Raw genomic sequence first — 13,847 nt, 5'->3', positions numbered from 1 at the left:
GAGCCGAGCAGAGAAAATGAACTCCGCGGTGGTTATCGCGGCGCTATGAGCCGTAAGCCCGATGTTCCGTCGTCGTTCGTAAGTGAATAGGAAATCGATCAGCCGGGATGGAGGGCAGCGCGTCCAGGAACGAGTCCGGGATCGCACCAGGTAAACGCGGAAACGGTGTGCCGAGAGGTACAGCATGGGAAAGCGAGCGTGTGCCGTGTCGTTGCGCCGTACGTGCCTCCGTCACTAAAGCGCCCCGCGCAACTCTTCTCTTTTTCCAGAGCTGTACTTCCTGATCGTCAAGTTCCTCGAGACTGGCATCTGTCCGGAGGCTGCGGCGGTAAGTACGGCGACGTTCTCGGGCTACGGCCCGGGCGCGCGAGCGACCCGTACGTGTGCGTCACGCGAGCACTCAACGCGCTTTGTTTCAGGTGCTGAAGCGGGAACTAGAGCGTGCCGAGGTAAGCCGTACGGCGGGCCCGACACTGTATACAACGCGAGTCGCGCAGCCACATGGTTCGCACGTGGTTTCTGCTTGTCAAAACATTAGAATCTCAAGGTCACTGACCTTGGTCTCTCAGCCGAGGTATCGCGGCCGTTCGCGGTGCGCGATCGGCAACGATCGGCTTCACTGATCGATCGATATTGATTTTTTTATCCTCCTTCCCCTGATCATCCCCTGTATGGATTTTAGATCGCGGCCTTTGTTCACAGGTACTGCCGTCTCGACTCGATTGGGAGGGTAACGTGCATAGCCAGACGTTCGAGGAGCTGGTGAGTATAGCACGCCGTAGCGACATGGCGATCGGCACAGCGAGCTCGAACGCAAGCGAAGTGAGTCCCGCGGGGCGACTCGGGGCCGCGTTGCAAGGTGGTTCGATGAAATAACGCGCATCGAGTATCCCCCCGTTGATCTGCGGGGGGTAGCTCTATCCCCTTTTGATCCCACCGCCTTCCTTCGCAGTGAACTCCTCTCGCGTCCCTCATTCCCTCTCTGTTTCGCCTACGCTCGTGACCGTTCACCACGGTTCTCCCACTGTCGTTGCTCGTCGGCCAATCGCAGAGCTCTTCCGGCCATTTCGCGTGAGCTGATCAATGAATATAGACGCCTGCGGCTTATTTGCCAAGCGTGATCTTATGCGCGACGAACAGACCGCACAGATTGGACGGCGCGTCGGTACACGAATGTCGATTGGCTTCCCACGGGAACTACTTGCCCGTTCGAGTTTCTCGCGCGAAAGTTAGTCACGATGGCATTGTCAAAATCGAACGAATTCTTTTTGTTTTTAATTATATTTGCTTATAATTATAAAACTGTTTGATGTAATATTTAATTAATGTGTTCTTGAAACATTGTCAAGTTTCTGAACGTCTGCATAATGTACGAATTTTTTTGCATTGATTTATTAAGAAATTATAACAATTTTAGGAAAAGAAATATCCTCACATTGGATCGAACTATTTGTTGCAAATATGTGCTAGAATAGGACCAGTGTTAGAGAAAGAAGTACCGCCATGCGTTCGTGGAGTAATATCGCTTTTGGGAGCTGGCAGACAGTCTCTGCTACGTACCCACGAAGGTGTGAAGATAAATTAATATCAGTTATACTATTACATGCAATTTATATTTTGTAATACAATTTTAAAATGCATAAACTTTATAACATTTATAAACTTCTGTTTTTCTAGATATTACACATCGTATATACAATATTGTCGATTACTCTGGAAGGTTTGGTGGAAAGCCTTTTTTAGAATTGGCCGCTAGCCTGACAGTGCCTAATATAGGTAAGAGAGTAAGAAAAAAAAGTCATATTTTTATGAAAAATGTCAATATATAATGTTATATCTTTTTGCCCAAAATAGTACGTGTAATTCAAGGACGTGAGAATTCGGGTCCTTTGAGCAGAAGGCAGGCGATACCTACAAAGTTTTACAGTAAAATGAAGATGTATCGACATACGCTGGGCCATTTATCAGCGGTGTACTGTGTTCTTTTTGATCACACCGGTAAATATATTATAACCGGTGCAGACGATTTGCTCGTCAAAGTCTGGAGTTCCATTGACGGACGTTTGCTTGCCACTTTTCGTGGCGCATCTGCCGAAATTATGGACATTGCGGTGAATTTTGATAATACTCTGTTGGCGGCAGGAAGTTTAGATCGAGTAATACGGGTCTGGTGTTTCCAGTCAATGTCGCCTGTAAGTATATACCAAAACTATATAAAAAATTAAATTACTTGACATACATAAGTGATGAGAAAATATTTTGTTATACGTTATGTTTCTTTCAAGGTGGCAGTTTTAATTGGGCACACAGGCATGATTACGTCCATCAAGTTTTGTCCAATAGCGTGTAATGATGTTTACTATTTAGTTTCTACTAGTACTGATGGGTCTGTAGCCTTTTGGTCTCATACAAAAAAACCGAACGAAAGACCAGTATTTCAGTAAGTTTAGCTAATTAATTATACAATAATATATGCACATGCTTTTTTTGCGACTTTTAACTTGTTTAAACATTTTAATATTTATATTTTATTTCTTTTAAATTGTTATAGAACAAAACCCATTCAATACCATGAAAAAATGAGACCTGGCCAGGCGCAAATGATTTGTGCCTCTTTTAGTCCCGGAGGCGCATTTATGGCAGCTGGTTCAGCGGATCATAATGTAAGAGTTTATGCAATGTTAGGAGATGAAGGACCACGACGAGTCCTTGAAATTGAGGCGCATTCCGATACAGTTGATAGTATTCAATGGGCGCACAGCGGCTTAAAATTTATTTCTGGTTCTAAAGACGGTACTGCAAACGTGTGGCATTTTGAACAGCAGCAGTGGTTGCATACACAGTTGCTTATGACGACAAAACTTCCTGGGTACGTTATTTTTTAATTTAGATTTATTTTTAAATGAAAATCTCTTATTTTATTTTATTTTTTCAGAGAACCAGAAGCTGATGATGACACGAACAAAAAAGCAAAAGTTACTATGGTTTGTTGGGACGTGAGTGATGAATTTGTTATAACAGCAGTAAATGATTATACGCTAAAAGTGTGGAATGCAAAATCGGGAGAATTGGTAAAGGTTCTGCGGGGACATAAAGACGAAGTTTTCGTGTTGGAATCACATCCAATAGATCCTCGAGTGATTCTCAGTGCTGGTCACGACGGGCAACTTATTATTTGGGACATACTGAACATAGAACCGATGGCGTGCTTTCAAAATTTTGTCGAAGGACAGGGAAATTGTGCAGTTTTCGATGCGAAATGGTCACCTGATGGTACAAAGCTTGCCGCGACAGATTCTAATGGGCATCTTTTAATGTACGGATTTGGCTGTGGAGTTGAAAAATTAAAAATTGTAAGCTTCCATTTACGTATTGTTTTGTACGATAATATTCTTAAGAATAATTTTTTAGTAATTATCTAAATTATTTTTAGGTACCGAAAGAATTATTTTTCCACACGGATTATCGTCCTTTGATAAGAGATGGAAATAACTATGTTCTCGATGAACAAACACAAACAGCGCCGCATTTAATGCCGCCACCATTTTTAGTTGATGTGGACGGAAATCCATATCCACCAGCATTACAGAGATTGGTACCGGGAAGAGAAAATTGCAGGGGCGAGCAGTTAGTACCAAATATCGCAGTTGGTGCAGGCGGTAAGATAAATTACAAATACAATGTAAAATAACATAAATTTTAATTGAGATTGATCCTGCAATAAGTTTTTAACGATATTTATATTTTTATTATTCTAATTATTTTTTTATATATTTAAATCTTAAACAAAATGAGTGTTTTAATCAGAAAAAGAATACAAATTTTTATTAAACAGGCATGCAAGAAGTTATAGAAGGTCTTCCAGAACAAGAGCCGAGATCAAACATTGATCGATTAATCGAAGCTCTTGCTCAGAGACAAAATATTAATGTGGAAGGAGAACCGGGTGCCGTTGGTGAAGATAGAGATAATGTCGCTGAACAACCTATTCGTCAAATAGCGAGTCCTCGTGGTAGTAGAGCTGGTTTGAGAAGAGAGGGTAATGTTGAGGGTGTTCGACAAAGCAGCGGTAATTGGCAAAGGGATAACACTACTCCGTGGAATAAACCTATGCTCGCACGTCCCATGAATCCAGCTGTAAAAGAAACTCAGCTTAAAATGATGTAATATTAATATGCCGAATTAATTCTAACATTAACATCAAAAGAGAATATATTAATTTTTAAATTAATTTACATTTTGTATGTTATGTTGTGAAGTCAAGCGATGGCTGATATGGAATTAGAAAATTGGCGGCGGGAAATGAAGCGGCGACCACAGCCTACCTCGAGCACTGCCACTAACGAAGGCAATATAGGAAATAAATTCGCAAATCGCAAGCGTAATAGAACTGCTAGACATGGTTATAGAACTAGAGCAACGCGCGAAGAAGAAGAAGAAGAAGAGGAAGATTTTGAGGTATATACAAGTAATAATTAATATTGATAATTATTAATTTGTGAACAGTTATGTTGCAACAATGAATAGAAAGTTGTACGGATTATTTACGATTGATTAACCGTTATAATACCTTACAGAATCCTGATAACGCTGGCACGTCAGCGAGTTCAGCTAGTAGTAATAGCGATTCCAGTGCTCATGAAGAAGATATGTGCTCTGATAGCACTACAGAATCTAGTACTGAGTATTCTGATTGGATTGCGGATCACGGATTGAGTTTAGAACCGCCGAAACGCAGTAAACGAAAACCCGTGAAAAAACGATCCGTCACGCCTCCGAGTGAAACGGATAGAAGACGCAGTAGGCGTCCTAAGAAAAAAGTATATTGTATAGATATCACAATACACTTAGGTCGTTTTGACATTTTCTAATTTAATTTTATCCGACAGGGAATACCAATAGCTAATGGTATTCGTGAAGTTCCTGACATGTATCGACCTTCTGAATGGCTTACCGAAGTAATACCAAGGAAAGCGCCTTATTATCCACAGATGGGCGACGAAATAGTATATTTCAGACAAGGTCATAAATTCTATTTAGATGCAATTAGGAATAAAAAGGTTTATGAGCTTAGTCCGCGGTGCGAGCCATGGACCAAGATAGATCTTAATGTATGTTTACTTTATTATAGTTTTTTTTTTATGTGGGATTATCATGTTTAATATTAAAATTATAAACATAGAAGATACTTGTATTTAAATATGTATACTAATAAGAAATTTATATTCTAGGCACAAGAATTTGTAAAAGTAGTGGGTATTAAATACGAAATACGCCCGCCTCGTTTGTGCTGTTTAAAATTAGCATTAATGGATGGAGACGGTCGGTTAACTGGACAGAATTTTACTATAAAGTATCACGATATGGCCGATGTGTTAGATTTCCTAGTGTTGCGTCAAACCTACGATACAGCATTGGCACGAAGTTGGTCTGAGGGAGATAAATTTCGTTGCATGATTGATGATGGATGGTGGATAGGACAAATTGTCGGAATGGAACCATTAGACGAAGAGTTTCCACAATCGTTTTTTATGTGTTTTCGCGTCAGATGGGACAATGGAGAATTTGAACGAATGAGCCCTTGGGATCTTGAACCTATTGATGAAGATAGTAAGTTCGTTTGAATCAATTTTTAAAATAAATTTTAATTATAATAAATTAAAAAGGTAATGGCATAACTGTAACACAAATTTTACAGTTTTTTACCATAACTTTTGAAATTTAAACTTAAATTTTTTAAATCTGTGTTGCTAATTCTCGTAGGAATGCCTGCAGAAGTCGGTACTGCAGTTCCTGTTTTACCGGAGGAAAGACAAGCAATAATGTACCAGCCACAAACGGAGGAGTGGCCCATGGGTGACAGAGAAGCAACTTGTCGCCGAATTATACGAGGTCTAGATCAAGTAATGAGTCTCGCGATTGCAGAACCATTTGTGGTACCAGTGGATCTCAGTCTTTATCCAACTTATGCCTTCATTGTGGAATATCCAATCGATTTGTCAACTATAAAAGCGCGGTTTGAAAATCATTTCTACAGAAGAATTACATCGGCGCAGTTTGATGTTAGATACTTGGCAGCGAATGCTGAACAATTCAATGAACCACATAGTCATATAGTGAAAAAGGCGAGAATAGTCACCGACTTATGTCTACGTATAATAAAGTAAATATATAATATTTTCTTGTATAAAAGTTGCATTTGCAGAATTTTTATATGTATATTGTTCTGTATGTGTTATTTAACTAACGTCTCCTTCATAGAGAAACTACTGATGTGGATGTTCCGGCAATATATCATCAATTAAATGATACATACCACTCTTCTGAATCAGAAGTAGAAGTCCAAGATAAACCGTCGACGAGTAAATCAAAATCTTCTTCGAGAAATTTACGTTCGCAAGATGTTTCACAAGATTGGAAATTGGCATGTCGTCAGTTGCTAGAGACTTTGTGGCAATGCGAAGATTCAATTCCTTTCAGGTAAATAAAAAAAGGTTTTTTAGTTTTTATTTTTGTTTTATTTTTTAGAAATACGAAAAAGAAAACATCGATTATTTTACAGAGAACCAGTAGACAGATTAGAACATCCAGAATATCATCAAATAATAGACACTCCAATGGATTTGCGTACTGTCAAAGAGGATTTATTAGGCGGTAACTACGAAACGCCAGCAGAATTTGCGAAAGACATGAAATTGATATTTACAAATAGTAGGAATTTTAATACCAATAAACGTTCGAGAGTAAGTTGATTTAATATTTATCTGCTTTTATTCATAACTTTACATTTTTTTGAATGTCGGGGTATTTGTGCAGATATATTCGATGACAATAAGACTGTCGGCCATGTTCGAGGAACATATGCGTAGGATACTTTCAAATTGGAATTCAGCACGTAAACTTAATAATAATAAAACGAATACAAAAGCAAAAGAGCGTCCTCGACGAAGAAAACGGCAGAAGAAAAAACCTAAGCTAAGCAATGGCACAGGTAAACTATTAATATTATATTATATATAAGTACACATAATATTTAGAGAATAAGACAAATAATAATCTGAATAAAATGCTTATTGCTTTATGTATATTACAGGGCCTTCTAAATCCAAATCTGCGCCTAGCGATGACGATGAAGACAATGAAGACAGTGACGATGACGACGAAGACTCGGGTAAAGAGCAGAAAAAGAAAAATTTTGACGTATTTGCACCTGGTACGCGCGTGTACCTTTTTTTCCAAATTATCACTTTGTTGTAAAATTATCACAGAAGGAGTTTGTCAGATTTTGGAAATATTTTAGTAAAAGTTATTTTATAACAGCCATTTTTTTAATTTGAAGAAAAAACACTGTAATGTAATTTAAAAAACATAGTTTAATATTTTGAGAGCAACCATGAATTAAAAAGTTATGTTAAAATTCACTTTTCTTAATACTTATATTAATAATTCATAAAATTTGGCAAAATCCTAAAATGTACACTTTATGTGGTTACCATTATTTTAAAAATAGTCAATAGATTGAGATTATCGATACTGATATAATCTATTACAATCATAATTTTTATCTGTATAATTTTAATTACTTGAAGTAATTATTTATAATTAATTTTGTTTTGCTTTTCTAGGACCATCTCGGATGACGAACGGCCACACAAAGCGCTCTAATTCTGGCCCGTCTCGACCAACGCTGAAACTACGAATCTCTCGGTCAACTGTATCTAAGAAACAGAAGGATAGTGATAGTGATGATGTTAGTGAATCTGAAGTATCAACGGACAGTGATAGCAGTGACAGTGCCCCTGTTCGGAGAACTAGAGCCAGGACAGCGATGCCAAGTGTTAGTGCCGATATCTCTGACTCTGGAGATGATTATACACCCGGCGGTCGTAGCAAACAAGTTCGCAAAAATCGTGGAAAAAATATTAAAAACGGTAGACAATCTAAGTCTAAAGTGAAAACGAACGTTATCGCGGATGACGACGATGACGACGATGAGTATGTTGTACAAAGCAAGACAAACAAAAACAACGAAGAAGAAGAAGAATTTCTCGCGCCAGATACTACAGAGGAAGAGAGCGAAGAGGAAAAAATTATTAAAAGAGATACTAGGTCACGAAAGTTAGTTACCGAGAGCGCGCAAAACCAAAAATGTACTACTAATAACGGAAAGAACGATAATAGTGACAGCGAGAGTGAAAACGACGATGAAGGACAAGAAGAAGAGGAGGAAGAGGAGAACGAAGAAGAAGAGGAGGAAGAGGTTGAGCAGAAACAACAGCAATTAGAACAGAAGACTAATAATCAAGATTCGGAAGACAGTGATTATACTTACATGGGAATCAGATCAATTCGCTCGAATCGTCGAAAACAACGTAATTCTGTAGACTTGGACGATACGAGGCAACACAGTAGTACCAGACGATCTTCGGCTCGAAAGCGTCCTTGTTACAATGAGGATAGCGACGATAGTACCACGATGCCGGTGAGAAATCGTCGTAAGATTAAACGTCGCTCATATGCCGAAGATAGTGATGAGAGCATACCAGAACATACTAGACCAGGTATCAGTATAAGTAGCCGAGGTCGTATACGTAAAATGACACCACGCGCCCGTGCTTATCTTCTAGAATCGCCCTAACGGCATCTCTCTAGGTAAAAGTTTATTTCAAAGAATCTGTAAGAATTCTGAAGACTATAGTACCGTACCGCGTATTTGAAAACTTTGATCATTATTGCACTCGAAGAAATTATCAAAAAATGAAGAATTTTTTTATAATTTTTTTTTTTTTTTTTGTTATTAATTAAATAATTGTTTTTAGTCGATTTTCTCGATCTTGACATTTGCTTAGGCCATTTTTCTATTTTACGGTAATATATAATATCTCCGATAAGATACTTCGCGAAGTCTTCGGAGATAACATAATGAAAACAGAATTTGATATTTCCGATTCTTTTTCGGTTACTCCCGAAAAAAAATGTTTATTTGTATAAAAGATGATATTGTCGTGGAGCGAATCATATCGGGCGCTTCTGCTACGTACTTTTATTTTTATGAAGCTGTTCTATAAAGCAAGTTTATTTCTTTTTACATTTACTTGTACTAATTTGAGCATTGGCTCATTTATATAAATATAAAGATAGTGTGAATGAACACGCGATATTTTTCGTTGTTTAAAAATCATTCTATACTATTTTATTTGCGTGTTCAACCAAGTTTAATAACGGTAGGCACATCTGTATAAAGTTTCACGTATTCTAAAGAAAATTATATCGAAAATTCTATATAATCGTGTTGTTGTACAGGTATGATGATTATCTTGTTAACCATCTTGAAAGTGTAGAAAGAGTATGTCTTTCTTGCGAAAAGATAGAGATCTACGCTTATATGATTGCTTCCATTGATTTCAAAAATTTAGTTAGCAAATGTAATTTTCATGCTATAATTATTTTTTGAAAAATAAGAAAGTATGCTATGTTATACAATAGTTTTCAGTCTTAAAGCAACAAGGTTGAACAATGCACTTACGAAATTTATCGAGTTATTGTTTTCAATAAGTCTTCGCATTGACATTATAATGGTTATTAATTAAGAGTTTATGAACTCGTGTTGAGACTCTTGTTTCCTCACTGCAGTCATATTGAATCAGGACACTCTGATTTTAACAAGAAATTAATGACTATTATCCATTTATCATTAAAAATAAGTTTTTAATTTAATAATTAATTAAAAATATCTGTAAATAGCTGTATTATTATTTACCGTAAGATCCGTTTTCGCTGAAAAGAGAGGATATGCAAATTTCAGACTAAAAATTTATTTATTTTAATACTGTATAAGCATTTTTTTTTTTTTTTTTTAATAATTAATTTGATGTCGCAATTTAGTAAAACTGCAATGAGACAATCAAGAGCCTTTGTGCAATTTTCTATACATGTTCTGTGGTAAGAACATGAGTCGGTATTTATTTTATTTTATCTATAAATTTTCAAAAGATAAACGTAAATTGTAATAATTATAATTAAACGTGAATTTTTGTATTGTTTCGAGAAAAAAAAATTTTATGAAGTTACACAATGGTTACCTCCTTAGACAGCGGACTTGTAATTTGTGTTTCTAAATTATATTAAACTTGACATATGCAATAGCGACTACGATTTGTTGTTAGCATACAGAGAGAACTGATTCTACTTTTTTGAATGTGATGAACAATAATTTGGGAGTACAACAAGGTAATCTGTATTATTTTCTTCTCAACTTTTTTTTCCTTTTTCTTCCTTTTCTCTTTATAAATCCTGCTTTTTCGATTTTCGAAGAATTTACTTAAGTTTACCGCACATTACATGTAGAAAAGTGAGTCCGCGTGTGCGTGTAAATACATTGTATCCATTCGAATATAATTCATATTTTTTCTTAATATTAATGTTGCATAATATATAAATTGTGTATATGGTCTGTAGTTCGCGTGTGAAATACATTTTTTACATAGAATTTGTACATCTGTTACGAATTTAAGAAAACCATGCAATTTTAGAATTTTTCACGAAGGCAGATAGATACGTTTTCCAGGTTTATATAATGCGAATTTGAACGGATTATGCATTACGTAGTTGTATGAATAATTATCAGAAGACAGTTGTGCCGTCAGCAGTTAAACATCGTTTATCAGGACACATGCACAAACATCGGAAGTCTTGACTGTCTTGAGCCATTGTGATATTAGTTTAAGAATATCAAATATATGATAATGTAAATTATCAATAATTAGGATTATAATGGATATTTTTTTAATGACTTATATAAGACAGTCATATCACATGTAGATTCGATAATGCATCTAGCCTTGGATTAATATTAATTTAACGATGTTAACTTTGGTCTCATTCTATTAATCATACAATAATAAATATACTTCACGCGGTAAATACATTCAGGAATAAAATAATTTTATGTATATATCGTCAAAGACATATACAGGAACAGTTTAATATGGAACAAGTTATGTTCTATGTACAGTTTGACACTTATTCTGTTGTGAAATCAACGCTATTATAGACAACGGTTCTTTGAAAAAAAAAAACCCACCGCCACTAATAAAAAATTAAATTATTTTATATATGTCTATTGTGGATTATTTATGCCATCCATCTTAAAATAAAATTCTTTTTTAATTTTATTAAAAAATTGTCTACCTTAATTCTATATCGATTCGAGTTGCTTTAAAATCTAATATCGTTCTTGTTTACATTAAATCCTCAAATGTATAATTACCTATATTATATAAGATATTTTATAAATTTTAATTGTACATTTTTTTTATTAAAAACTAAAAGGGAGATTAATGCACTAGGTTCTTATAAAAATTGAAACTTATGCAATTAATAAGTCATTAACGATTTATTTTCATAATAAAGATATTTAAAAATATTAAAGGATAATTTGCAAATTAAAAAAGACATTTTCCAATTTTTGTGTATTTATAATGTACGAAGTATTTTACTTTAATATTTCGCTTATACTTGTTTTGTCTACATTTACAATTGGCGATACGAATATTTCATGAAAAGATGCTTCTTCTCTATGTTTCAGCATAGAAACCTGAAATCTCTGAGCAAAGTAGCTCTGCTTCCGCAGAGATACACGAGACTGTCTCTAATTTCGATAAGTTGTAGTTTTATAAAATGGCAGCCATATTTTTGTGATTATGTAGTGAAAGTGTAACATTTAGGATAAAATGGATAACTCTTTTAATCACGCATTTTGCAGTTCCAAACATTTTCATTATCCGTGTAACTTTGATATACCTATTTCTTTTTATCAATACATATATCTAATTTTATATAGAAACAAAATATTTCAATATTGAAGAGCAATATATTCTACAAATAAAATGTATCTATTCACAAAAGTTACGAGTTCTATTTTACGAAAAATAACTTAAATGATTATAGTTAAAATATATATGTAATATCATTCTATGTGTTTTTGAAAGTTTAAGAGTTAATATTATATATTAAATTTTGACTTGTTCTCAACAAAAATAAAACAATAATTTTATATACTTTTCAATTATTGAAGATCTGAAATGTACTGCGAACTATTGGATCTATCTAAATATTTCAGTTTTGGAAGAGAAGTTAACAGCTAAAGAGAAGCCTTTTTCATTAGACACGTTCAAAAATCAAACTTGTTTCATCCACTTAAATCCATTCATTATCAATACCTGATTGATCTTATTCCACTGAATGTCATAATTTCATAAAAGTTACTCAAACAGAAGATGAATATTGTTCTTTAAGTCTATGGAATTCTATTTCTTTCTGCAAGTATTCCTTGACAAAAGGATGCTCTAAATGAGAATCCTTTAATTGGCTTAAGTAACGATTTGCTACTTCTGGTGGTTTGCCCATATGTTGCGAAAGAACAATCATATTAATCAATGTGTCTGGATTATTACTATCTTTATCGAGAGCTTCCTGCAAAGCCGTTTCTGCTTCTTCATATTTCGCCTGCCCTATAAAACAAGTAGCCTGGCCATTTAGCAACATGCTTGTGCTGGAATATTTATCGATCATTTCCTAAAATAATTCATAATTTTAAAAAATTTAATTAAAAAATTTATTAAGTATTATTATTAGTTAAAAAAATTTATTAAGTAATTTTAAGGTAAATAAAAATTTATTTTCTCACCTGAAAAATATAATAAGCATCTTGCAACAGTTTGTCACCACCACAACTAATGTTTAACCATGCCTGAGCAAGCTGAGTCAAAATATCGTCATCATTTTTTTCTTGCATATCCTTAAACTCCTTACGAGCCAGATCAAGACGATCCATCTTGAGATATATCTGCAATGTCAGTGCCATTAACTCCAAATGGTCAGAGTTACATGTTACTCGATGGGCATCCTCCAGATTTTTCTCATGATAGTAAATGGTTGCAGCCACTATTAAGAGATTATATCGATCGTAACTTATAGTTTTGGTTTCTTTATCTAGTTCTGCTATTATAGCCTCCCGACGATGTGGATTGGCGAAATAGTCTGCTAAGGTTCTCAGAGGTTGCAAATCTACTGGAGATGAACTGTTGATCTCATCTAGTACCACACGAAACTTTCTTTGTGCTATGTATGCACGATAAAGGAAGCCATCACGCTGTATAGCAATGTCTGGAATAGATGTCTGAAAAAAATAAAAGTTAATTTGTACAAATGTAAAAGAGTTAATTTTGCAAATTAAACAATATATTATTAAAACTTAATACGAGAAAAAGTTCAATCAAAGAGCATTACTTATTTTTATTAACTTTTTAAAAATCTGGACATTTAATATTAACTAAAGTTCTATTTTTTTTTATGTAGTGTAATAAAAAAAAACTGATATAATAGACATTAATAAAATAAACGAGCACTTATTAGAAATAGCAATGATAAGGAAAGAAATAGTTAGCACCTATATTGAAAATTCAAACAGATGTATTATGACATTTGTATTTCTAAAACGTCACAATTGAAATGGAATAATTTTCACCTTAAGTTTCTGTGCTTCGTTGATACATTGCTGATAGTTGCCGATATAAAATTGATTTCGCAAGCTGAGGAGATCGTTGAAGTCCTGCTGACGTGACATCTTGTTACTTATTGTCGCGTTGTTTCGGCCTGAGCTGGCCTTAGCCTAGCCTCTTGTATGCACCTTCCTGTAGGTCCCGTAGTTCCTGTTGCGGCTACTATGATCAGCCGGAGCAGCCAGAGCAACCGGAGCACCCGCAGTAGTGGTACGTTCAGTTTTACAATCTTACAGAAGTGTGAAAGTGCACTAAAACGGAGCGCACCCACACTCAGGCTTGCAG

At 35.2% G+C, this 13,847-nt stretch overlaps 2 protein-coding genes across 2 annotated transcripts; one reads left to right on the top strand and one right to left on the bottom strand.

Moving 5' to 3' along the window:
• The first annotated feature begins 9 nt into the window (after nt 1–9).
• Brwd3 (bromodomain and WD repeat-containing protein) lies at nt 10–11,336 on the top strand. Its single transcript, XM_070660205.1, has 22 exons — nt 10–150; nt 270–328; nt 420–449; nt 703–762; nt 1,418–1,568; nt 1,678–1,776; nt 1,855–2,192; nt 2,286–2,440; nt 2,552–2,869; nt 2,936–3,353; nt 3,434–3,659; nt 3,836–4,163; nt 4,260–4,458; nt 4,578–4,820; nt 4,890–5,111; nt 5,232–5,610; nt 5,764–6,163; nt 6,262–6,480; nt 6,563–6,743; nt 6,817–6,991; nt 7,094–7,213; nt 7,626–11,336. The coding sequence occupies exons 1-22, from the start codon at nt 108–110 to the stop codon at nt 8,636–8,638; spliced, it is 5,376 nt and encodes a 1,791-aa protein (XP_070516306.1). The 5' UTR covers nt 10–107; the 3' UTR covers nt 8,639–11,336.
• Nucleotides 11,337–11,376: 40 nt separating this feature from the next.
• Epsiloncop (coatomer subunit epsilon) lies at nt 11,377–13,804 on the bottom strand. Its single transcript, XM_070660578.1, has 3 exons — nt 13,529–13,804; nt 12,689–13,180; nt 11,377–12,576 (listed from the first exon to the last, which is right to left on the bottom strand). Exons 1-3 carry the CDS (start codon nt 13,625–13,627, stop codon nt 12,268–12,270), a joined length of 900 nt encoding a protein of 299 aa, XP_070516679.1. The 5' UTR covers nt 13,628–13,804; the 3' UTR covers nt 11,377–12,267.
• Between the last annotated feature and the right edge of the window lie 43 nt (nt 13,805–13,847).

This window comes from Cardiocondyla obscurior, linkage group LG01 (genome assembly GCF_019399895.1).
Source record: "Cardiocondyla obscurior isolate alpha-2009 linkage group LG01, Cobs3.1, whole genome shotgun sequence".
Classification (NCBI taxonomy): domain Eukaryota; kingdom Metazoa; phylum Arthropoda; class Insecta; order Hymenoptera; family Formicidae; genus Cardiocondyla; species Cardiocondyla obscurior.
The sequence above is the reverse complement of the archived record's forward strand: the minus strand, read 5'-3'. Positions and strand labels throughout refer to the sequence as shown.